Raw genomic sequence first — 25,454 nt, forward strand, 5'->3', positions numbered from 1 at the left:
TCAAATATGACCCTCTGCCTATAAATTATTCTTAAGATGGCCCAAGAGCTTTCACTTTTGCATTCATGGAAATAAGTCATTATGTTTGTAAAGAAGTCTGCAACTATATTGTTGGATGCAGAACTGTGGAGAGAGGTCTTGGAAGATGAGGGGCCATTTAATACTTTTCACTCTCAGTAGAACTCTCAGCTGAATGGTGCTGTAGACTACCTTGGCCATAGCATGTGGAAAAGAAGAGCCATTTAGCTGAACCCAGTCAATAAATTGTTTTTAATTATTAAAGTGAAGTGATTTTGGAATGTTTTGCTATGCAGTAAGAGACCTAAAACAATCACTGTGAATTATATTAGTCATTGTTTAAGTCTTAGAACTAAAATGAAAATGTAGACCAAGTTTCTATATTTACTCTGGATTAATAAACTGTTGGCTGAAACAGAAGTAGTTTGATATTAAAGATCTTATTTCTGGTGGGTGTTTCACTTCAGTGAGAAGCATTATTTTCACTACACTATACTTTGAGACATTGGGTAAAGTTATTCCTTTTCTTTTTTTAGTTGTCCAAATGAGAAGTGGGACTTGATATATCACCAACAATACAATGTTTATATCCTAAAATTCTGAAGTAAAATTGTTACCAAGCCAGCACATATTGTTATCTTTTCTAAAAGCCCAATTCTAAGTTATAATTAGAAAAAAATTAATGCTATCAGTATAATTAATAATCCTTTAGCTGGGTATTTTACTACTGACAATCTATTTTCGGGTTTGACTAAATGAACCTGGGTTTCCCCAATCTGTTTTTTAACAAAATTACTTATTATTTTTTTTAAGATTTTTTATTTATTTATACAAGAACCGGGGTACAGGCCAGATACGTGGGAGGGTGAGAGGATCCACCAGAGTCATTCTTTGCTATTTACATTCTCAGCTAACTTTCAGAATTAAAGGTTATTTCACAATTTTTCTCCCTGAAATTCTCCCTGTTATTCTCCCTTCGCCATTTATGTAAATTATTCTTACCTTAAATACACATCCTTGCATAAATTGTTAATGGTATCAACTCTGTGTAGGATGCATGCAGCTACGACCAGGTAGCTAAACACCTAGCTAAAGCAGTTGTTTAACATCTTTAATTTTTTGACTCTGGTTGCTGGACTAAAACTCTAAGCAAGGTATACACATTTCTGGTTCTGAGACTGTAAGAGAGAGAAAATGACTTTGGTCTTTTCTCAGATCTACTTCTTAAAAAGATCATGCATCTATTTCTGTTTGGGAGCTCACATGGATAAAGGCAGCGAGAGTCTCTGCATGATGGAGTGTTGTCATCTGCTATGGACCTATGAACAATGTGTGAACAGCTAGTTTCCCCAAGGTCTTTGCAGGTCAACAAAGAGTTATCCCAGAAGCCATTCTTCATGGGGCAGCGGACCTCTCCTGACTCACTCGCTGCTCCCCTCAGCAGTGTATTTCAGTCAGTCTGCCTGTTCTGTTCCCCGCTCTGTCTCTGGTGAAGCCTCTCATCACCCACATCTCTGGCCTGTACCCCAGCTCTTGTATGAATAAATAAATAAATCTTTAAAAAAATAAAATAGATTGGAAAAAAGCAATTTAATTAAAAAAAAAGATGAAAATTTCAAAACACAGATGTCTGTGAATTTGCAAACAAACTTAGGTAAGCTTATGTGGCCAGGCTTGTACTAAAAGTCTGACCAGTAATTTGAAAAGTACCCTTTGTCTACATTATATTCATAACAATATGGGGCCTGATACCAGAGGGAAAGAATAGTAGAGCTGTAAAACACTGAAGAAGTCTGCATAATGCCGAGGTTGAAAATGCTTTCATTACACAACTTTACTAATGACCTAGAAACTTGAGTGGTCATTACATTAAGTTCCTCAGATGTCACTAAATGTGGAGATGGCAGGAGAGAAAGAGGTGAGGTCGAACAATACTAATGGATCCATGGTGTACAATGCTAATGTAAACTATGCATTTAGTCTGGCAAAATACAATGAAGTAAGAGAAATCAGGAAAATAATCAGAAGATAAATATTCACTGAGTGGGCAAAACCCCAAAATCAGGTTAAAAGCAATTGGGTAGACATTGTAACATATAAAACAGATAGGATTTTGCAAGGCAACAGAAGTAACAAAGCAAAAAGTCTGTGTCAGGATGCCTGTCAGAGGTCCTCGGATGATGCTGACGTGGTTTAAAAGGTGAGAAAAAAATAACTGAGTTCTTCGGCTCAAGAGTGTGAACACCTGCACTATGCTTTGGATTTAAACATTCCTTCAGAAAGATGAAAAGCATCTGGGAAGACTTTAGAGGGAATTTTTTTTTTTTAACAAAATAGGCACATGATGAGAGATTTAAGGAATGAAACAGATAAAACTCTTCTGAGCAATGACAAAAAGAGATATTTAACTCTGATCAAAATTACTGTTTACATTTTAAGGGTATTCCAAGCAAGATAATTAACTAAATTTTTTGTTAGATGTATGACAGATGAAAATGTGAACTTCAGGAAGCATCAGTCCTGCACAAAGACATGTAGTTGAAAGAAGACTTATGATCACAGCACTTGAGAGAAGGAGGGATCTTAGAGGTGATCTAGTTTGTTGTCTTCAAGGTGAGGTCTAAAGTCACCTGACATAGAACTACCGGGAGAGTTTGTTAAAAATGAAGATTTCTGAACTCTACACAGTCCTCCTGAATCCTAATACACAAGGCTGGTTGACCTTGCAGAGCTTAAGGTCCTCTTTCCATAGATGAGGAAACCGAGGCCCAGAGAGATGAGTTGCCCAATGTCAGGCACCAATAAGTACTGGTCTCTGGTCCAAAACTCTCCCCAAATCTGCCTCTATTATCATAGTGTACAATTTTTCTGAGAATTTAATTTATATTCTTGATTTTACTTCACTTTTTGAATAATAAGGGAGGGAAGATGAAAGAAAATAGAGAACAAAGATTGCAGTAGGAAGTAGAAAGAAAAATTGAGTCAGGCAGGGGCAGGAGCCAAATTAGCCTCTAACTAAGATATCAAAATATCTACATATGCAAAGATAAATCACAATCTGAACAGTAAGACCTTTAGTCCATTTCACCACCTTCTCTAAAAGGAATTTGAGGGTAATAAGTGGGTATGGCTTAATCCCATGAGCCTTTTCCATAGTCATCTTGAAGGAGGGACCAGGTGGTTTTAGGAACGGCTGTCTCATTGGGCCTCCTTTTGAATGTGCTATTTTGGAAGAGATGAACATGAGATGGGTAGATGGAAATGTCCCCAAATCCCAAATTATTTCTAAATATGAAATGCCATGCAAAGCAAAGAAAAACAGCCTGTAGTCAGAGGCTTTGCTTGAAATTTCTCAGTTCTCACAGACATGTAGCGTCAATAACTCAAGAATAAGCCGCCAGAGTTTTAAAGAAAGTAAACTGGATTCTTCACTTTCCTATCCCCGTAACTCCGTGACAGTTTTAGAATTCTACCACCTTCTAGATTCCCTGATTTATAATGTCTTTTAACATCTTTCTTAACTTTAACTAACAGGAAAAGGGATGATTTTTGAAAGCATAATAAACTCTCAGGAAAGAGAACTTAGAAAAGTAAGAGAAATTCAAGGAAAATAATTGGTTCTTCCTAATATCTAAGCCTCTTATAAAATACAAAACCTCTGCCTTAGATAAGCCTTTTGCTCCTTTAGGAGGTAGGACAGAGTGATGAGAACCAGACTGGGGTTTATGTCTAGGTAACCACTGGCATATTCTGGTTAGTTCTCCTGTCTCATTAGAATTTGTTATTTGAGAAGCAATTATGCTGTACTGAAACAGCTTCGTTTATCAAGTGGTGAGCAGCGAGTGCTTCAGGTTGACTGGTTTTGAATTTCTAGTCTTCTGTGGGGAATTTGGGCTTGTCCCCCTAGGCAAATCAAAATGAAAGAACACTAACATTTACCAATAAAGTAAATCCTGAAAAGTATAAGAGGTTAAGATAGTGTTATAGAATACAACTTTATAAAGAAAATCATTATTAAAAGTTAACACAAAGGAAGAAGGCCTCTGACTTTTTATTAAGTTGCAGCACTGACATCGTTTCTGTTCCCAAGAGCAGGGAGCAGGTTCAGTAGCAGAAATCTTTGCCTTGCAATGTAGGAGTGGCCTTGGGAGAGCAGCAAAGAGCTCTCCACAGTTGGCCTGGAGGGCCCAGTGGGGCTTTGGATTTAGAGCTCTGGTACTCCTCTGCAGGATAAACAGCTCCGGATTCTTCTTTAATGACAACAGCATATCAGCTCCTTTTGAGGTTACAACATACATAAACAGGATCTGCCTCACATTTTCCAGTTGTGGAGGATGGAAGGCCAAAAAGAGAGAAAAAAAAATAGTCCTCCCCACCAAACCTTTTCCTGCAGCTAACTGTAGAAGATGACTTGGTTTTACTTGTATGCAAGTCTGAAAAAAAGGAAAGGAGAACCACAGCATGCAAAAGTTCCCAGAAAGGAAACAGTGTGTAAGAACATGGTGGGCAATCAAGGGGGACAAAGGTAATGCTGCTCAAGGGTTTTCCAAGAAAAAAAGATGCAAGTTTAAGAAGAATAAATGAGTAGAAAGTCTTAATAAAGTCTTCTTAATAAAGTCTTTCTTAATAAAGTTTTTCTTAATAAAGTCTTCCTGGGGCCTCCCCTGATGGTGCAGGCGGTTGAGTGCAGCGCTGTGAAGCTGTCCGCAGCCTCTGGAGCACGAGTTTGATCCCAGCCAGCCGGTGACATGGCGCAGCAGACCTCTCGTCTTGCCCGCTGCTCCCCTCAGCAGTGTATTTCAGCGAGTCTGCCTGCTCTGTTCCCCGCTCTGTCTCTGGTGGTGAATCCTCTCACCCTCCCGTGCATCTGGCCTGTACCCCAGTTCTTGTATGCATGAATATATTTTTTTTTTAAAAAGTCTTCCTAGTATGCAAACCCACAGAAGTACCAAATGGGACACCTTGCCCAGCATGCACCCTACTCTTCACTTTGAATGTTGATGTGAATATTGGCTGGAAGACCAGTAGGCTCTTTCCCAGGATCCTTTGAGGTCAGAGCTTGGCACTGAAAAGAGACTAGAACAGGAAGAAGATGACAAGAGTTGAAGTTAGGAAGGAAATCTAGACACAGAACCTTTCGGGAGGAATAATCTTGGCCAGGGAAGGGAGATTTTGAAGCTGAGGGGGAGAAAGGCCTAAGCACAGACCAAGGAAGATCAGTCTAGGGTCAGCCTCTGGTACCAGAGTTAGGGCATCAAAGAGGGGACTGGGTTCTGACTGGAATTAGGAGAATAGAAGACTCCCATTCTTGGGTTTTTCTGAACTTCTATCCAATCCTCTCAGTACGTTTTAGTGAGTGCTTTGAAATCAGGGCAGGCTTGGGAGAGGAGACAATATCTACTTAGGCAGATTTTTCTCACATGGGGACTATGCTACAGTAAGATGGGAAAGCCCTTAGCAGGGACAAAACATTTAAGGCAGAGTTCCTCAGGGAACAAGGTACCTATTTCCAACTTTTTTCTTGAAATACAAGTTTCTCCAACCAGCTAGGCGGGTAGCAAATATAGGCTCTTAATTAAAATGGTTTGGGCAAGAGAAAAATCAAGGTAAAATTTACACCCCCCCCCCATTTCCCCAGCGTTAATTGATAGTAATGGATCTGAAGTAGAGACAACTATAAGGGTTTGCCATAAAAAGTAAGCTTGGAAATGCTAATTCACAAAGAATAGTTTCTTGTTAAAAACAGTCTGTAGGGTACATGGAAGTGATCAGGCTTTTCTGCTCTCCAGCCGTTAGCATCAATGATCGACACCTGTGGGCTTACAGGTGCGCCTGATGGTGCACCTGGAGTAGGGTGTGGGTGTGCGTAAGTGGGTGAACCTGGGCTGAGGCTGGGCATATAAGGGCAGAGTCACAGGATGCCAAGGGAGCAGACAAGCAGAAGCAGTGACCATGAGGGAACACCAGGAAGCCCAGAAACAGTGAAGATTCACCGGGGGCTGGGAGGCCCCCCTGCCTGCCCAGTACCCGGTTGCCACATTACAAATGATGTAAAAAGCTCAATAAAAGCCTGAAAAAGCCACTGAGGAATCCAGGACTCCTCCTTTACCCATCTGCCCGGATAACAGAAAACCTGTTCTGTGTCTTGCTGGCACTACACAGTTAAACAAAAGTTTCTTTTATTAAAAAAAAAGAACATTATGGGCCTCCCCGATGGCGCAGCGGTTGAGCACTGGGCTGCGAAGCTGCCCGCAGCCTCTGCAGCGCCGGTTCGTTCCCCCACCGCTGGGTGAGGGTCCCACATGGCACGCAGACCTCTCCTGCCGCCCGCTGCTCCCCTCAGCAGTGGACTTCGGTCCTTCTGCCTGCTCTGCTCCCCGCTCTGGCTCTGGTGAATTCTCTCACCCTCCCGCGCTTCTGACTGTACCCAGTGCTTGTATAAATCAATCAATCAATCAATCAATCTTAAAAAAAAAAACATTATATTAGGAGAGCATGGAAGAGATTTAATAAGGAAAACCATACAGAGAGAAAATACAACACTATGGATATGAAATTTTACTGAGGTCATTTTTTGGGGGTGTGGGACAGCATATCATTATAACTCTATACAGTCTCTTAAATTGGCACAAAGTTATTCTTTAAGCTATATGCTTTGCAATGCACTTAGGTTGACGCTTAAACTGATTAGGAGAGTAAAGCAGCATTATTTAAAACTAGTCCTAAGAAAAAAGCAAAGTATTCAAAATCATCACTAGTGTAAAAATGTATTTTTAATTCACTGGTTAGAAGAGAGTACACATTTCTCATGTCTCTTATTAGTTTTTTTTAAGATTTATTTATTTATGCATACAAGAACTGGGGTACAAGCCAGAGGTGTGTGTGTGTGGGGGGTGAGAGGATTCACCAGAGAGAGTGGGGAGCAGAAAAGGCAGATCTACTGAAGTACACTGCTGAGGGGAGCACTGGGCGAGGCAGGAGAGGTCTGCTGCACCATGTGGGTTGCTCCCTGGCCAGCTGGGGATAGCTTGATAGCACCATCTTTAACCCCTGTGCCACCAGGGAGGCCTCTCTTATTAGTTTTACCCTGGTCACATTCCTTTAGTGATCAACTTCCCTAAAACACTAGTAAGGAAGAAACAATGGACACCCCCCCCCATAAAATAAAAGCAAACACCACAATCCTAATTTCAATCGATATCTTTGAGCAACATTAAATACTTTTGCACATTAATGTGATTCAGACCCATTCTCTGGCCATTATAGGGTGAGCAGAGAGCATCTAGTGCTAGGCATTTGGTAATAATTATCCAAATTCATGACCTCTTTCCTATATGCTTTATGGCAATACCACATGCACAACCATAATTAAATGCTTTTAATATTTAATCTGTGAGTTTTCTATTTGAAGATGAAAAGAGTTAAGAATTGTATCTGAAATGAGAAGGAAAAAAGTAAGAGAAATATCCCAATGTGCCATACACTTGAATTACCCTATCAGACTAGATTTTTTTTCCCCATAGTTTTCCAAAATGAGTTGGAATTCCTTCAAATTTTAGAGCCCCCTCTGCATTTCATATCCAGGGTAGATATCATCTCCCTCTCTGATGGCAAATCCACTACTTGTCTCACACTTTCACAAATGAACTGCTTCTCCACTCCTGCCCTCCCCCCATTCTGAAGTTTCTGGCAGAAAAGAGATCTGTCAAAACAGGTTACTTATATTTTTATTGGTTCCTCCAGACCATGACGACATTTCCTGAAAGGCAGTGCCAGGAAACTATTAATGTCTGTGAAAAAAGTGAAAGTTCTTATGAGCATAAACTGTCTGGTGCCCCAGGAGACTGCAGCCTGAAGGAACCACTGGTCTTTAGTCTGTGACACTGATTCAACTGGCTGCTAAATCAGAACTCCAAAACACCACTATCAGAATAAAAAGAGAAAGGTCCGGAGACACAACAGGATATATTTCCTCCCTTTCTTCTAGCCACTTGCTCACCCAGAGTAGAGTAGTAGGGAAGGCAGCTAATGGCTGGCTCAGTTAAGGTTGTCACACACATTACAGTACATTCATTCAAGTGGTTAAGGGATCCTTTCTCAAGCAGACAAGGTAATAAGGCCTACACCCGGGAGAGGAGAGTGTGGTCTTCCCCTTAAATGGGAATAAAGGACCCATTCTAACATCAGGTGCAGAAACAGAATTTCACCTTTTTAAAGGACCTCTGTGATTCCACTAATGCTGTAATCACAATTATGTGAGCACTTGACACCACTGATCTTAAAGGAAGCAGGAAATTTACAGAAGATTGGAAACTAAATTAAACATAACTTGTCTAAGGCTTTGGACATTTTGAAGATTTTCAAGTATTTCAACTAATAGAACATTAAGTGCTTGTAGGTACTTGCAAAGTTGCAAAGGTTTTAATTGAGTTTGTGGAGGATACACTGCGCTGTCAGATCCCTCTATTTCACAGCGCCACCTGCTGGGTGAGGTCAGAGAGAGCTTAACTTTGATACATTAACATACCAATTCAAAAAAAGATGAAATGTCTTTTTCCGCTGTACACAAAACACTGAGAAACAGTGCTCTCTTTCACAAAGTTCACAAAGAAGGGACATCCCAGTTCATCTTTGCCGCTGCCCTCACCACCCACAGTCGAGTGATAAGTGTTTCCTTTGAAATATCCAAACAGGAAATAAGAGCATTAAAACCAAGAACATAAATTATGGGCCTTGCATGCTGACTAGCTACATGCCTGTCTCAATAGAAGATCAAAGGTTGGATGGTTTTTGTCTTTAAGAGAGCACTGTAAGTGTCCCTTCTAAATGAAGTTAATTCTATTGTTACAGTTAACCTCTCTTTAGAACATTTAATATCTGGTCCCACTAAACACCCAAACTCTTGGGCCACTAAAAAACTGTTGCACACTCTCTTTCTCTCTCACCCCTTCCTTCTTCCCTTCTTTCTCCTTTGCACTATGTATATAGGTCCTTTTATTAAACTCCTTTTTATTTCTCTGAAATAAAAAGAAAAAAATTGTGGCTAAAGATACACTGACTGTCACATAAAATACTAGATTCCATCCTTGGAATGTTAATAAAAAATTAATCCATACCCTAAAAGTTATTAATTTAACTTATTTTAACAGATATTTTAATTCCTTCTCAATGGAGAAACTGCTATATGGCCAAACGCTTCCTGGGCCAAATGAGTTTCAGAATTTTTCAGATTTTAGAAAGGCAAAATGGTACATATGTTATGTGTCATATAACACTCCCAGTGGGTTTTTGAGCAACATCCACTAATCAAATTCCTGTAGTAAGACATGTGGCTATCACACTTAAGTGGTTAAAGACTCTAAATAGACTTGTGTCAGTTCAGATCAGTTTTGCAGTCAAATGAATTTGTATAAAACTTAGTAAGCTTGTACTTTTGAGGGTGTTTTTAATTTTAGAATCAAGGATAAGGGATTATGGGCCTGTATGTCAGTCTTGATTTTAATTTTAAAAAGTGGCAAAGCAGTGACCGGCATTGAATTCTTGAAGAGGCAGAAGTACTGGTGTTTATTTTGGTTGTTTGATTTTGTGCAACTTACTTAACATTTTTAACCTTAATTTTCTTATGGGTTGTATTGGAGTGGGGATGGTGGTGGGAGTGGATGTATATGGGCTTTCCAAGGTCAGTGGGAGGAAATCAGCGCCTATAAAATTCCAGCCCTAGGCTAATCACTTCTGGTTCTTCAATATTATAAACAACAGTATGACAGGCAGCCGAGTAGTTAGATCTTGGCAACATGTCCCTTATGTTTTTTTTTTTTTTTTGGGGGGGTGGGGGTAAATACCTCAACAGATAATTGCTGGGTCAAAGGCATTCTAACATTGGCCCTCCATTTGTGTGTGTGTGCACCTATCTCCCTGTGCCTCTGTCAATGCAGGGATGATCACTGACAAAATCGGCCAACTTGATATGTGAATACTGGCATTTCTTCAATTAAACACACATTTCTCTAAACATGCATAAGCTCCATGTGAGCTTCCCTAATTTTATGAAGCAGTTATTCCTAAAATTCCATCATTGGTGGCAGATCCAGGGCTGTTTGATTTCAAAGTTTATTTTTCTTCCAGGATCCCCTGTGAGTTTTGTTTTAAGTGTGGGTTTTGAATTGTGTTATGCAGGACTTGAAAGGGTCACTGGAGGTACCCTGAGTACTTGGACTATGGAGTGACGCAAGGGCATAGATGAGTTGGGGAAGGGCAACTTCAATTTGTTTACTACATTGTGCTTCTCTAAAGTGTCTCTCGCCAAAGCTTCTTTGAAATAGCAACCTACAGAGCTTAAGGCTTGGGCAGGGAATGTATTTAAAACTGTTCATCACCTACATGTGCATAGTACATGGTTTTAAAACTAGATAATCATTCATTTTATTATCAAAACTTGTATATTGCTAACTTGGACAGCCAAGATAATTGTGTGAATTCCAGACATCCTCCCCTCCTTTTAAGGGCTTATTGGCATTCAATAAATCTGTATTTGAATAACATCTGCAAAATTCATATGATCTGACAACACTTTAGAGGAAATGACTTTAGGTCAGACTTCATCTGCAAGTCACTCACTGTTCTCCATCGTGTATACCAAAGGGGAGGGAGGAATCAGACCTAGGGATTTAATACACGCAAAAACCCCTCACCAGGATGCTTAGTTACTAGTTTTCCAATTTAGGAATGTCACATTCTATCTGTACCCTTACCTGCCCCAAAAGAGAGTCCCAGATAACTTGTAAAAATGCCGAGGAAGGGCAAGAAGGGAGAGAAAGGGTCCGTATACATCAGTCTGAATAGCAACCACCTAAGTTTAGGTCGACTGTGAGTACTGGAAATTTCCCTATATCACAAACGAGATTTGAAAAAGTAGGCAGGGCCATGTAGGGCAAAGATCCTATATTCTTCATGACTGGTGCCCTGCAGTGTGCACTTTGGTGACCCTGAGATGGACAATATCATCATATTCCAGGTTTGTTCCCTGATATACAAAGCATACTTGAGCAGGAAATCTGTGTGGTATACACATTTTTAGGTGTCTGTCTGAAGAAGATAAACAGATTTCTTTCAAAACAGAATAACCAGAGAGAAAACAAGAAACAACTGGCTAAAGTCATAGAAAAATCTTTAAACTGCGACCCAGGATTTCAGTATGTCTGGTGTCTAGAGGCACAGCCTTCCACATTATCCTTGCTTTAATCACCACTACCCATGACATCACAGTCCAAACCATTTATTTAGTCTGTTTTCAAGCTCACCACATGGCAAATGACTGCCTACATAAACAAAACAATTCAGTTCTATACATATTCTTTGCAACTGAGACCCCTGGAGAGAAAAAAAACGTGTAATTGCCATCTGAAACATACTAAAATTTCTGTAAGTGGTTTTATAAATGAGTGACTCTCATTTAAAAAGGAAAAAAAAAAAAACCCTCACAAAGAGCTACAGGAGGCATTTTTGAATCCTGCAGACACAGTAAAGCATAACAGCCTCACCAACTCTGAGCTATCAGAAAACCCCATTCAAACTCAGGCACTGACAGGTGGGCAAGGGAAAATAGGTAATAAATCTCCTTAAAAGTAAAGACAGTGTTTTTTATTTCTCATATCCCTTCCAGCAGTGCCTCTGAAAGTTTAGTGTGTATTAGAATCATCTGGAGGGCTTTAGACAGACTGGGGCTTGATAATTTGCATATCAAACAAGTTTTCAGGTGATCCTGCCAGTGCAGAGCCACATTTTGAGCACGACTGAATAACTAGACAAATGTTAAGTGAATAATAAAGGTTTATTAAATTGAATTCATGTTCAAAAATAGTATTTTCTTTCCTACCGCAAATCTCAATATGACATGCTAGTGGACTGATTAGGTGTAAAAACATTGCCTCTGGTGTATCACTGACCATGTGATGGTAACATGATAAGGGAAACAAACCAAAATGTCACCTGCACCTCAGCACCTGTGATGATAACTATGGGGCACTACAGTAGTGGTAACATTAAAGTAAGTCCCTTTTTAGTCAGGCATAAAGAGTAACATGTACAGTGGAAAACCAAGACAGACATCTTGAGGAAAATGACTTTCATGGCTGAAACTAATTTCTAGGATGAGACAGCAGGGTAGTAGAGAGAAGAGTATAGAATCTACATTCAAATCAATGGAACTGGGATTGGATCTACACTGTCACAATGTTAGCAGCATGATATCTGGCAAAGTTATTTAATCTCTTTGCCTCTCCACTTCCTCATCTGTGACTGGATGATAATGCCTACTCCTAAGCACTGGAGTGGCCTGGAAACTGGTTTAGAACAATGGTCTTCAAACTTCAGCAAGCAGAAGAATTACCTAGAAATTCTTCTTAAAACACAAAAACTTGTTAAAACACAGCTTGCTAGGTCATACCCCCCCTGGGATTTAGATTCAGTAAGTCTGGAGTGGGGCATAGAATCTGTATTCCTGAGGCTGATGCAACCAGTTCTGAGACTACACTTTGAATAGCGCTGGGGCAGTCATCTCTACGCAGTTTTTGCTACTGAAATATCACACCAAGTAGATTTCCCAATGTGTATCTCAATTACATCACTTTCCATTTTCTACCTTATGTCATTTGGGCTCAAGGTTTTTAACCCTATGAAACTGGCCTTAAAGCAAGAACTGTGTGTTTATCACCTAATGCCTAGCACAACGTTTCGTTATGCACACATTCATATCTGTGTCGGTATAACATGTTGGTATACAAATAGTGCATTGGCAACAAAGAAATCCATGCTGGTTTGTTTATTTAGGTTTCCTTTTGCTCATATCTTCCCACTACCAACCTACTTACTGCAAATAAACGAAACTGCTGTATTTCTTTAAAAATTTGCATAGGTGGCAACATGGAACTTAGAAAAGTGTTCTTGGGCATGAGTATGATTTGCCAAGAGGCCCCCAATGAATCTGAGGCTAAAGGAAATCAGCAAGTGGAAATCACAAGTTCCATTAGGACTGTAAGCATTTTCCAAGCCTTCTGCCAAAGCCTCTCTTCCTCTACTCCAGGGCCTTCTATCCTCTAGAGAGCAAAGGGTCTTTAACTCAGTTCTCTGCGTTTAATATTAGGCTGTAGTTATCAAAACATAATGAATGAAAACTGACTTATACCATACATGAAGCCAATAAGTTACAACACATTTAATCCAGCATGATGCTGGCAAACATACACACCAGTCCTATATGTAATGAGTGGCTTTAATGTTAAAAAAAAAAAAAAGTGTTGTGTGTTGATGGGGGTGGCTGGAAAAATAGAGGCAGTAGGGCTGAGGAGCTGGTGACAAATTTGTCCTTTAAGATATACAGGAAATACTCAGAGGTTTTGCCTACTTAGTAAATTAAACTGCAAAGCAGAAACTCATGAAGTGTTTACTTTGATACATCCTGTCTTCCCAATCCACCACATCCTAAATACATTCTCAGAAAAAAAATCTAGTAATTCAAAAGTGAGTCCTTGAAAGTTTATAGCGCAAACTCACTTTCAAAATTTTCATTCTTCTGAGTTATATGACAGCAGAAGCAATGAAACCAAAGCAGAAGAGGGTCTTCCATCTGCTTCTAGACAGTCCAGAAACACAAAGACTATAAGCAATTTTTCCAACCTTCAGAGTAGGCAACCAGTACTGGCACAGCATGGAGGACACTATCTATCTGTGACAGGCATGGAGAGAAAATACGTGGAGAGATTTTAACATTTGATTAGATATCTTCTCCACACATCAAATATCAGAACAAACCAGTTTATTTCTTTAACTGGTTTATCAGAATAAACCAGTTTATTTCTTTACAGAGAAGAAATGAGATTCATTGGAAAATTAGTTTTTCTTTGTGCCCTGAAGTCCAAAATTTAGATGAGATTGCACGCAGGTTGACTTACTTTCTGGTGACTTTATAAATGGAAAAGAAAACAGAAAAATACAACTGATAATCAGGCTTTTTAAAAATAACTGTCAAACTCTAAACAAGTAGAGTATTCATTCATGTTTGCAGATTAGTTGCTTTTCATACTATTTGTTCAGGGTTAGGTAGAGCTCGCAAGGTTTAAATCTGGTTGAAAAAGTTCCTTTAAAAATGTATATCATATTCACATATCATTTACATATTGCCTATAATTTATATTGTATTATTGCATTTGTATTCATTTTATTTATTTAAACATACTATATTTGTATTGTATTGTATATACAAGGGGTTATTTGGGAACAAGCAAAGAGAGGTAGAATCTTACGATTTAAAGCTGTTTTTTTTTTTAAGATTTAAAGTTTTTTTTATGATAATTTTTAATAACTGGTAGTACAAATGTTGCATTATTATTGTATTTATTAGGGGGTTCCTGGCAATTCTTTTTTTTTAATAAATTTTATTTTTATATTCCTCATACAATTGCAATCCCCTTATTTTGACCCCAAGATTTAAAGTTTTTAGATAGCCAAGGAGTAGCAGATTAGGGCACCGTTATCTCAACAATAAACAGGCTGACAAATGGTAAAATAGTGAAAAAGAAATAATTATCTAGTTTGAAGTTCTTTAGACTTTGGTAGAATTAAGTTCCAAATTACATCTTGAGGAGGCCTAAGAATTCCTAGCATGTTAGCATTCTGTGTTTCGCTCCTATTGACTATAAGGTTTCTCAGTTCAGAGACTAAATGAGCTGCTGATGGTGAAAAGTTTACCCAGCAACTGAGAACTGGGAGCCAGTTACGACACTAAGCCAGGCTGGAGGGAATGAAGTTCGGACCAGAGTAGGGTGGGTGAATGACTAAGAACCAGGACAAAGCTACTTCACATGACGCATCTCAGCTGAGAAGAAGATTGGACTTTCACAAATCCAAGTGTAAGGTCTACATCTTTTACAATACTAAGATTTCTGAAATTAGAATGCTGCTTAGAATTAATGTCAAAAGAGAGGCAGAAGAAGTGATGCAGCTGTCTTTGGCCAAGCAGGTGCCAACACACATCGCAGGGAAGAGATAGTAGCACTTTATAGCTTGGAGAGGCTGCTGTGACTGTGGGCTGGCTGCACTGCATGCAGTGGCACAGAGGATGGGAGAGAGTAAATGCTAAGATTAAAAGGTACAGATCCTCTGTGTAGAAAGGGCCACAGATAGAGAATAGTTTCAGATCTCTAAGCACTGCTGGAGTAGGGAATACAGAGTGGTGGTTAAAAATGCAAGCTGGCAGTTTGGGAAGATGAAAATGTTTGGGAGATGGACAGTGGTGTTGTTTGTACAACAGTGTACTTAATGTGATTGAACAATCACTTAATGTGGTACAGTTAAAATGATTATTTTATGTTAAATATATTTTGTCCACAATAAGGGCTCTGAGTCAGTCCTCTTGAGTTCAAATAGTGCCTCTGACTTCCTAACTGTGGACACTGCAGGTAAATGTAATAATCTCTTTTGCTTCAGTTTCCTCACCTTAAAATGGAGAAGACAATGGCCCATAGTTCTTAAGATGGTGAGGATTAAATGAATTAATATGTGTAAATCATCTAGAACAGTGTCTGGCACTGTTTAACAAATACTAGCCATTTGTTACTGGTGTTAGTTATCACTATTATTATTGCACTTATTATGAGGTAAAGTGATTTTTTTTAAAGGTGCAGCTTCCTTTTCTCTTCTCATTCCCTAGTAGTGCATGAATAATAAAAATGGTGAAAATGTGGGTAGAAAGAGGAAGAATAAGAAAAATGAGGGCCTTAGAAAATTAATACATCCTACATCAGCCTACATCAGCCAAGCCAATGCCTACATCAGCCAAGCATTTTAGTTTCAGTGTGTAAGCACAATTGTGTAGGGTCCTGAACCTCCTGTGAATATTTTCACAGGAGATTGGCTCCTCCTTAGACTAACCAACTCGCACTGCCCAGCAGTGGGGCCCAGTTACCTGGTCAGTGATGAAACTGCCCCTTCCTGCCTGGGGAGCCTGTCATCTCACAAACACCGTGATCTTAAGGACAGCACCTTTTTTGTACGTTATTTGGAAGACTTGTATACTCTCGTATCTAGAAATCATGCCTTCTTTTTTCTAGTAGTGTCCACCCACTTTGACTGTGTGTATGTATTGCTATATCGGTCTATCAGTCACTTAAGTAAGAAAAATTTGCTAATAATTGCTAGGGAGAAAAATGTAATTTCTGAACGTGGCTATTGCGGAGATTTTTGTAATCAACTTGTGTCTAATGAGAATGGAATTCTGCACCTTCCCATCCCCATTTTAGAGTCTTGTAGGCATTGTGTAGGCCTTAGGTAGAGCTGTTTGGCTAATAGCGATGTCTATTTCTATTTTAAAGAGTGGTCTTTACTCTGAGAGGTGGTGGCAAAGGTCTTTTCTTTATTTCTTGAGGAGGTGCCATTTGTATTGGCTCTTCTTTCCTTTTCTTTTTTTTTAGGTTAGGACATTGGCATATTTTAAAGCTACCTTGTGGGAGGGTGGCTTCTTCTCTTAAAAGTGCATTAGGTGTAAAGGTACAGGGGGTGGAAGAGGAAGTGAAGTGGAAAATAGGCACAATGGCTAGTCTCCTGACAGCATCTCCATTCATGGTCCCTGCCGCTTTGACCACCAGCAGCTTATTTTTAAAACGATATCCTCCCTCCTACCTCTGACACAGATGATAAAGCCCAACCTCTTCAGTTTGTCTTTGGTTGGTCTCCCAAACACACACTCTTCAGTTTTCTCTCATACCCTCAACATACTAGACACAGCTGAGGCCACAGCACCTGGAGTCCATCTTCCTCCCAGCTCCCTTGTCTTTTCTCCTTTCTCTGGACTCCTCCCCAGGCAATTTCTGTGTCACTCATTAGGGCTCTTAGTCATATGGGCCGCATTTTAAATGAATGATTTCATACATGTGTGATTTACCTCACTAACCAGACCAGAACTCCCCAAATTGGAGGCCCATGGGTTGAATTCAGTCCACATAACTTGTTTTGTTTGGCCCACACAATGTTTTTGAAGAGTTTGAATTAGTTGCCAGCATTTGTAAAAAATCAGGAGATTGCGCATAATAAAAATTTGGATTTCTGGTTTCTTTTGACAAAGTAGAAACTCCGACAATGCTGGGATGGCAACTCAGGATGGTTCCAATCAGCTGGTGCTGTGCAATGACTGATCCCTTCAGAAAAGATGTGTCCTTCCCACTGAGGCATAGTCCCAGTCACTCCTCTGGGCTGAGTCTGGCTCTTCCTGCTCCCTCACAGATCTTCCTGTCTCCTGCAGTCTTTAAACTTTTAACTTCTGAACTACACCCTAAGTCCTTAGAGGACAGGGGTCTTTGTCTTCATCACCTCCCCCCTTCAATGCAGAGCAAACCGCTATTTACATAACAGGTGCTGAAAAAATACTTCCTGAATGGCAGAAATAAAGGCCAGCAGCAAAGAAGTAGATGAAAGTGATGTATCTGGGAGAAGACGATCAAAGGAGGCCAAGGGTAAGGACATATGAATGAGGCATTTTTCAATGCTTCAAAAAGGATGTGAAATGGAAGAACTTGTTCCTTTATAACTTCAAATGGTAATGATTCATAAAGCTCTTTCAGAAAATTAAAGGGCACTTTGTCTTTAAAATAACTTCCCAGAAGCTGGACAAGAGAAACAACTTAGATTATCTAATGAGGCTCTTCAACTCTGAGCACACTTTAGAGTATCAGTAGTGAAGTAGTCTGTTCTTTTTTTTAAAAGGAAAACCACAAAGTTTTAAGCCTCACTTTGCACTGTTTGTATTGCTGACTAGGTGAAAGAGTTTATCTCAAAGGCAGCCTTAATTTCATCTGTACCTACAAAATCTCAAAAACAAATGCACTATAAGGCAACTAACTATGTTATCAAGGACCTTTTCCTAAACTTGTACGGAATGCCTTCTGCATCACATCCAAACTGCCCTTTCCACCAAATGAAGTTCAACAAGTCCTGAAGGACAGGATCCAGAATACAGATTTCCCCTACTATGCAAAAGTACTTCATTTCTATAGTTGGTATGATTTGGTAGGTTATTTTTTGGGTCTGGGAATGCTAAAACATTTTCCCAACAATTAATAGAAATAGCATTTCCAGTCCCCAAAAATAATCAAATTATACCAAATAAGAAAGTTCTACTTTTAGATAGTGGGGAAATCTCTACCAAACATCACTCAATGAACGTTAAACTTCATAGATGAAACTGTGACTCCAAAGGAGTCAGGGTTTAACTCAGTGCTCTAGTAAGGGAGGCTTTACATCTTCCCCCAGCTCACTGATGAGCAGAAAGTCAGGAAAAAAATTGGTCTCGCTGATCTATTAATGTCTCTGGGATTGATGGTATAAATCAAACTGATTTGATGGTGAGGTGCTGGGGAATTCAGAGAAAAAAAGATGTGAAGAGATTTTTTTAACTTGCTCACTATGGGAATTTGCATCTGAATTAGAAGTTTGAGGAACCAAAGCTGAACAAAGCTTTAAATGTGAACTGTGGCTATATTGAGTTACTGGACAGAGTGTAGGTCACAAATGGGACACTGGTAGAAGGATCCAAGAACAGACATCTGCCTCACTTGACTATTTGTCAAGTTTTCTGTTTGTCTGTGGAGGTGACCTCATTTCTCTTTCCAAGAAACGACAATTTAAAACCCATACCCACTTGTAAGCATCTGATTGTGCAAAATTTCCATGAGGATTTAGCACCGTTTCTAAAACCTGAAACTGAGAGAGGCTGGAGGGTGAAGTAGATAACAGTACAGTCTCTGGAGTCAAGAGAGATTTATACAGAATCCTGTTTCTGTCAGTCAGTGTATTTGGGACCTAGGAAAGTTAGATAATTTCTTTTAGCCACAGTTTTCTCACCTGCAAAAGGAGAATAAAAATAGTATTATTGTCTTGGGTTATTTTTCAATATGAGTGAGAGGATGCAACAAATTATTTTCAACAGTCTGTCACAATGTAGAATGATTTATATGGTCAATTGGGTGAAAGGTCATTGTATCTTCAAGGAAGACATAAACTGGCTTGGCATTGTGCTCACAGTTTGGTAATTCTGAACAAGGTTGACGTCAGTGACTCTTGTCAAATGGACATGAGTTCTGAGTGATTTTTCAGTAGGAGGGATAGGTTATGGCGAGCCAGTCATGCTCACACCTCTACCCTCTGTGGTCAAATGCATGCATTTATAAGCTACTTGGGCATGTGGGGGCTGCTCTGCATGAAGCCAAAACTATCCCTTATGGGGCTTGATCCCACAGCCTTGGATTTTAACCAACTGAGCTAACTGGTAACAGATAACCAAAGGCATTTTTCCCTGCTTGCAGGAGGCCAGCAGACTTTTACAAGGACAAATCACGAAAATTTTAACAAGATGCAGAACACAAAATGAATGCATTTTAGTAATACTCAAGAACTTGTAAGGTTTCAGAGTTTGGAAAAACCACAGCTACTCTGTCCACTCCAATTTATAAGCAGATTCTACAGCTTGAGAGGTCTGGGCTTTTATTGGCCTTTTTCCCTAATGATGTAATGAGTATCTAAAACTGACATGCCTAAGGTTGGATGGAAAACTCAGTACTAGAGATCACGTCATCTTTCCTTAAAGTAATATCTCACTATGTTCTTGGTTTTCTATAGAAACAGAAAGATTAGATGCTTGGAGAGAACAGAGTCATAGAATGCTAGAACTGGAAGTCTTCAGAGTTTATCTTGTCCAAGGAGGACGGAGAACCATGTGATAGGCAAAGATGATGCAGCTAAAGGTTGGCACTGCCAGCACCAGAATTTCCCTTATTTCTGGTCCAAAGGTTGCCATACAATCAATAAATCTGCCACCCCGAGCCATCCGTTCATTAGTTCTATCTCTCATAGAATTAATGTCAAGTTGCAGGATAAACTATTTGCTCATGTTCTTAATGGTCTGGAGCTGCCACTTGGCTATATGGATATCCACAGCAATGAGACATTTGTTTACAATGGTCTATGAACTCCACATTAGCCATGTTAATGGTATTATGACACACTGGTTAATTGCTAGCATATAAGCCAGCAAGTGCTAAAAGCACTTTACGCCTCAATGCTAAAATGTTAGAATTATATCTCTATTGAGCTCAACTGGAATATATTATAAAATTTCCTTAGGTTCATATCACCGACTAGTAAGAATTCAGAAAGTGCAATTTATTTTATTATCGAGTTGCTTTAGCTATTTCTAGGCTATTAAATAACTTTTTAAAAAGCTCTTCATAAAAATTTAAAAGGTAGGTGTGAGGTCTAGAACATTTAACAGTATTTATAGAATGATTCATTGTTGATTTGTCATTAGCTGGAAATGTTATGAGGAGATCCCAGAAATGAAGGTCAGACTCTGTTCCTATCAGGGTTTTGCCATACTGCTGGTCAGTAATAATCTTGCACCCTGATGCTTTTCTATTGTAAAATGTACCTAAATAGATTTCTTCTCTAGTGCCTGTCTTTTCCTCCTTTAGGACACAGTTTAAGCTCAGGGTCCACAATAGATGGCACTCATAATCTACTATTCACCTGGTACCAACAGACCACCTTGGGCATGTATGAATATTATAATATCTGTGTCTATATCCACAACCAGATCAGTCAGGATCCCCTTTCTTGAATGCTGCCTTAATTAGTTTGGGTTACGATAAGAGAAACCATAGAATGACTGGCTGATAAGCAGCAGAAATTTAATTCTAACAATTCGGAAAGCTGTAAGTCTCAGTTTAGATGCCAACCAACCTGATCAAGTTCTGATGATGGCCTACTTCTGGACTGCAGACTGCTGACTACTTCTCTCCTTGCATGGAGAAAGTAGAGGGAGGGGGCCTCCCCGGTGGCGCAGCAGTTGAGCGCTGGGTTGCGAAGCTCCCCGCGACCTCCCCACGACCTCCACGGCGCTGGTTCAATCCCAGGCTGCTCCCCGGTCACCGGAGGAGGGTCCCACATGGCGCGCGGACCTCTCCTGCCGCCCGCTGCTCCCCTCAGCAGTGTGCTTTGGTCCTTCTGCCTGCTCTGCTCCCCACTCTGGCTCTGGTGAATTCTCTCACCCTCCCATGCTTCTGACTGTACCCAGTGCATGTATAAACAAACAAATAAATAAATAAATAAAATTCGTGCCTCTTTAAAAAAAAAAAAAAAAGAAAGTAGAGGGAGGAAGCAATCTCTCTTGTGACACTTACAAGGGCACTAACCTCATTCATGATGATTCCACCCTCATGATTTCATCTAACGCTAGTTACCTCCCAAGGGTTCCTCTCTTAATATTATCACAGAGGAGGAAGGGTTTCAACATACGAATTTGGTAGTGATAATGAGAGGGTAAATAACTCAGTACCAATGCATAAAACTAAGCCAGTATCCAGCATACATGGGTTGATCATTATGTAATCTATCCTATCAGAAAAATGAGGGGAGTGTTCAGGTAATCTTTGGAATCCATGGGGATAGTTAGGAAAAACCTAATATTCATAATATTATAGAAGGGTAAAATAATTTAATATAAAAGGCAGTACCATAAAGAAGCAATCTCAAAAACATTCTGAAATGTTAAGGCTAGAATTTTCTTTTTTTTTTTTTAAAGATTTATTTATTTATACAAGCACTGGGTACAGTCAGAAGCGCGGGAGGGCGAGAGAATTCACCAGAATCAGAGCAGAAAGCAGAGCAGGCAGATTGACGAAGTACACTGCTGAGGGGAGCAGCAGGCGGCAAGAGAGGTCTGCGCGCCATGTGGGACCCTCACCCAGTGGCCAGGGATTGAACCAGTGCTGCAGAGGCTGCAGGCAGCTTCACAACCCAGCGCTCAACCACTGCGCCACCGGGGAGGCCCAAGGCTAGAATTTTCTTGAGTTATATATTGTGATACATAACTCTTTTCTCTAAATTTGGGATAATTACAAAAATTACTCTTCTTTCAACAGTGTTTAAGGATCAAAGAATTAGGGAAGTGCATCTGTAGATTTTTCACATTCTGTACAATGAACTGTTATAATCAGAAAGAAACACGAAGAAGCTTTAAAATAAAGGTAAATTGTAGCCTTTAGGATTTACAAATATTTGAAAAAAGACAAGTTAGAGTTTTTTAGCAACAGATGGTGATTGCCATAACATAAATGTCCCATGAAATCCTAAGAAGAGCATGTGGCCACATGAAACATAGTGAACATGACTTTCACCAGAGTGGCACTGTTCAGGATCCTGAGATCAGTCCTTGAAGTGACAGCCCTCTACCAAAACATTGTGAGTACAAGAAGAAATTGACAAGAATAGGACAGGGAGAACTGGAAGACCCTGAACCAGCATAAGGGCTGCAGAGATGTTTTATAAGTCAAGACTATGTAGATGCTAATAAGAGTATGAGACAAATGTCCAGAAAGACAATTCTATCTTAAGTCAAATTATTGTGGACCAACGGGTCAGGGATGGAACATGAAGTAGAAATGATGAGTAAGAAGGCTTATAATAGAAGCTTCACAGTCTATGAAAGGACATTCAAAAGTGTCTGGAAGAGCCTATGCTGTGATTAGTGAAACTGAGGCTTAAGGAAGTAACATGAGATTGAATTTGAAATTACCTCCCACTTTTGAAAATTTCAGTTTTTGCGTTTGAACTTAACTGTAATACCAGCGATCGTGGAAAAAAAAAAGGGGGGGGAATAGGGTAGGGCAAGGCTGTGCAATCCAGAGCCATTGTGACCAAAGGTGGTAGCTAGGGAGTGCTGTTGGAATCAGCCAAAAGATAATACAAACTAGAGGGGAGGGAAACCAATGATCTCTGCCCTCCTTTGTCCCAGTGTATTCAATGCATACAGTTTCTCTGAACCACATTAGGAAGAAAATTAAGGTTAGGAAGAAAATTAAGGTAGGATTCTTGAGTCTGGGGTCAGGAGTGGATAGCTCAAATACAAACAAGAGCTGAATGGTAACAATTAAATGAAGTAGTCAGTTCAGACTGGTCCACAGTGTAGGTGAGAGCTGTACTCTGTCTGGAGGGACAGCTGCAGAAATAGGGGTCCAGAGTTGCCAGATTGTCTGAGTCCAAAAAAAAAAAAAGCCAGTTATCTGGATTTCTTTGTGAAATAGGCTATTATTAGCAACAAATTCAATTTATTTTAAAAACCATCATGCTGGTCAAAGAAAATATATTTGGGAAGAATGTGGTGCCTGCACTAGTTTGTGATTTTTGCCCTGAACCCCATCCTCAGTACCACTGCAACTTTGGTTAAGGAAGGGATTTAAAACTATATGCTATCATAAAAGCATGCAAATATCTGATCTTTGGCCAGCCTTTAGAATACTAGGGGAGTTCAAGTGATTAAAAAAAAATCTGGGATAATGTAGCTCTTCATAGCTAATGCCTTGGGGAGACTATTACACAAGTTTAAGTAAGTCCAATGTCCAGATGTACAGAGAACAAAGTACAGAATTTGGGAAGGAGTTAAATGTGGGCCAGAGTCAATGCTTGCAAATACTTGCATCCAATTTACTTTGATTCTAGTAGGATGTTGCATTTGAACACTGAAGAACAAAACGTGGCCCTGCAGGGTGATCTATAAAGTGATACAGACTGAGCATGTGCCATGGCAGTGACCAAAGAATTGATTAGCTAGGGTTTCTGTGGCTTTGGATAGATTTCCAGGGAAGACAATTATAGTGAAAACAAATACCTACATGCCAAGTGGACAGAAATTCAAGAATGCTTTCTTTGATTAGACAAACGAAAGCATTCAAGTGTAGACCCCAAAATGCTTAGGGGAGGAAGAGAACTTAACAAAAGTCTTGTTAAATTGTACTAAGTTGAACAGTCTCTCCTTCTCCAGACTCTCTCCCGGCCCCCACTATCATGTTCCCTGGGAACTTGTGAATGTGACTTTATTTGGAAATATGGTCTTTGTAGATGTAAACAAGTTAAGATGAGGTAATACTGAATGAGGGCAGCTCTAATACAGTGATTGGTGTCCTTATAAGAAGAGGGAATTTGGATACAAAAACACACTGAAGGAAGACAACCATGTGAAGACAGGCAGATTTTGGACTAACCCCTTCCACTACCACTCAAGGAATACCAACAACTGCCAGCAATCAGCAGAAGCTACAAAAGGAAAGGAAGGATTCTTGCCTAGAGCTTTGCAGGACGTATGGCCCTGCTGGCACTTTGATTTCTGCCTTCTAGTTTTAGAGCCGTGAGAGAATAAATTTTGTGGTTACTTGTTATGGCAGCCCTAAAACTATATTTTTTCAAGCCACTTCTGTGATGAAGGGCTAGCTATAGTGAATTATATGACTTACAACCATGTCCCAAATTGGAGCAATATGTAGGGTATAAGAGACAAAGGCACAGGAAGCATAGTGTCAACAGAGCATGAAAACCTTGTTTCTGGAGAGATTTGAAATAGGAACAATAACTGATAACCAAACGGAGAGGAAAACTCGAGCTCCACTGTTGTTAAATACAATGTTTATCTCAGAGTTGCAGTAAATTCAATTTCATTTAGGGGAAATTACATATTGAAGATTTAAAAAATTCCAGTCATCCTGTTCTTGCCCAACTTAATTTCCTTTTTTTGTAAAAAAAAAATCACAAATAAACAGGGCCTCCCAGGTGGCGCAGCAGTTGAGCGCTGGGTTGCGAAGCTGCCCGCAGCCTCTGCAGGGCCGGTTCGATCCCCCGTTGCTCCCCGGCCATCGGAGGAGGGTCCCACATGGTGCGCAGACCTTTCCTGCCGCCCACTGCTCCCCTCAGCAGTGTACTTCGGTCCTTCTGCCTGCTCTGCTCCCCGCTCTGGCTCTGGTGAATTCTCTCACCCTCCCGCGCTTCTGACTGTACCCAGTGCTTGTATAAATAAATAAATAAATCTTTGGGGAAAAAAATAAAAAAATAAATGAAAGATTATACCTTTAAAAACAAACAAACAAACAAACAAACAAAAAAGTCAGGCCCCTAGGAAATAACTATGAAGTAGTTTGGGTTTTTGATAAATCTAGAGAACAAGATTAAATGTTACTTGTAACGTTGTCCCATTCCATATGCAGAGAGTTTTCCTCATGTAATACAGACAACAGGTTTGCATGATGGATGGAATGTCTTCCATTTTTGCCTTGTAAATTAAAAATATACAATTATCTTAAAATATGGTTATCTTAAAATATAGAAATTATCTCAAAATATACAAAGACATATAGCATGAATTTATCCATGGGCTCTCAGTGTTAATGCTTTCTTTTTGGTTTTGCTTCCTCATGTCTCAGACCCTCTTTCCTATAACAGCCTGGCATTTCTAATCAAAGCCCAGAGAAAGGGAGGAGAGGTTTCATTAGTTTCATTTAGAAATTCAGTTCATAAAGTTGATGAAAACACAAATGGCTCCATAAGGGCCATCCTCCAACTGGGTA

At 39.7% G+C, this 25,454-nt stretch overlaps 1 protein-coding gene across 7 annotated transcripts in view; it reads right to left on the reverse strand.

Moving 5' to 3' along the window:
- CMSS1 (cms1 ribosomal small subunit homolog) overlaps positions 1-25,454 on the reverse strand; it is a 346,374-nt gene that overhangs the window by 105,995 nt on the left and 214,925 nt on the right. For 2 of the 7 annotated variants that reach the window (XM_054700665.1, XM_054700664.1), the window contains exon 2: positions 25,067-25,159. The exons of the other annotated variants lie outside the window; for them this stretch is intronic. In XM_054700665.1, the coding sequence (XP_054556640.1) occupies positions 25,067-25,088 (22 nt within the window). In that variant the 5' untranslated portion in view covers positions 25,089-25,159. The remainder of the gene's footprint in view (positions 1-25,066; positions 25,160-25,454) is intronic. 7 annotated transcript variants of the gene reach the window in all.

The sequence above is a fragment of the Talpa occidentalis genome, unplaced genomic scaffold, assembly GCF_014898055.3.
Source record: "Talpa occidentalis isolate TD23 unplaced genomic scaffold, MPIMG_talOcc4v2.1 talOcc4.4, whole genome shotgun sequence".
Classification (NCBI taxonomy): domain Eukaryota; kingdom Metazoa; phylum Chordata; class Mammalia; order Eulipotyphla; family Talpidae; genus Talpa; species Talpa occidentalis.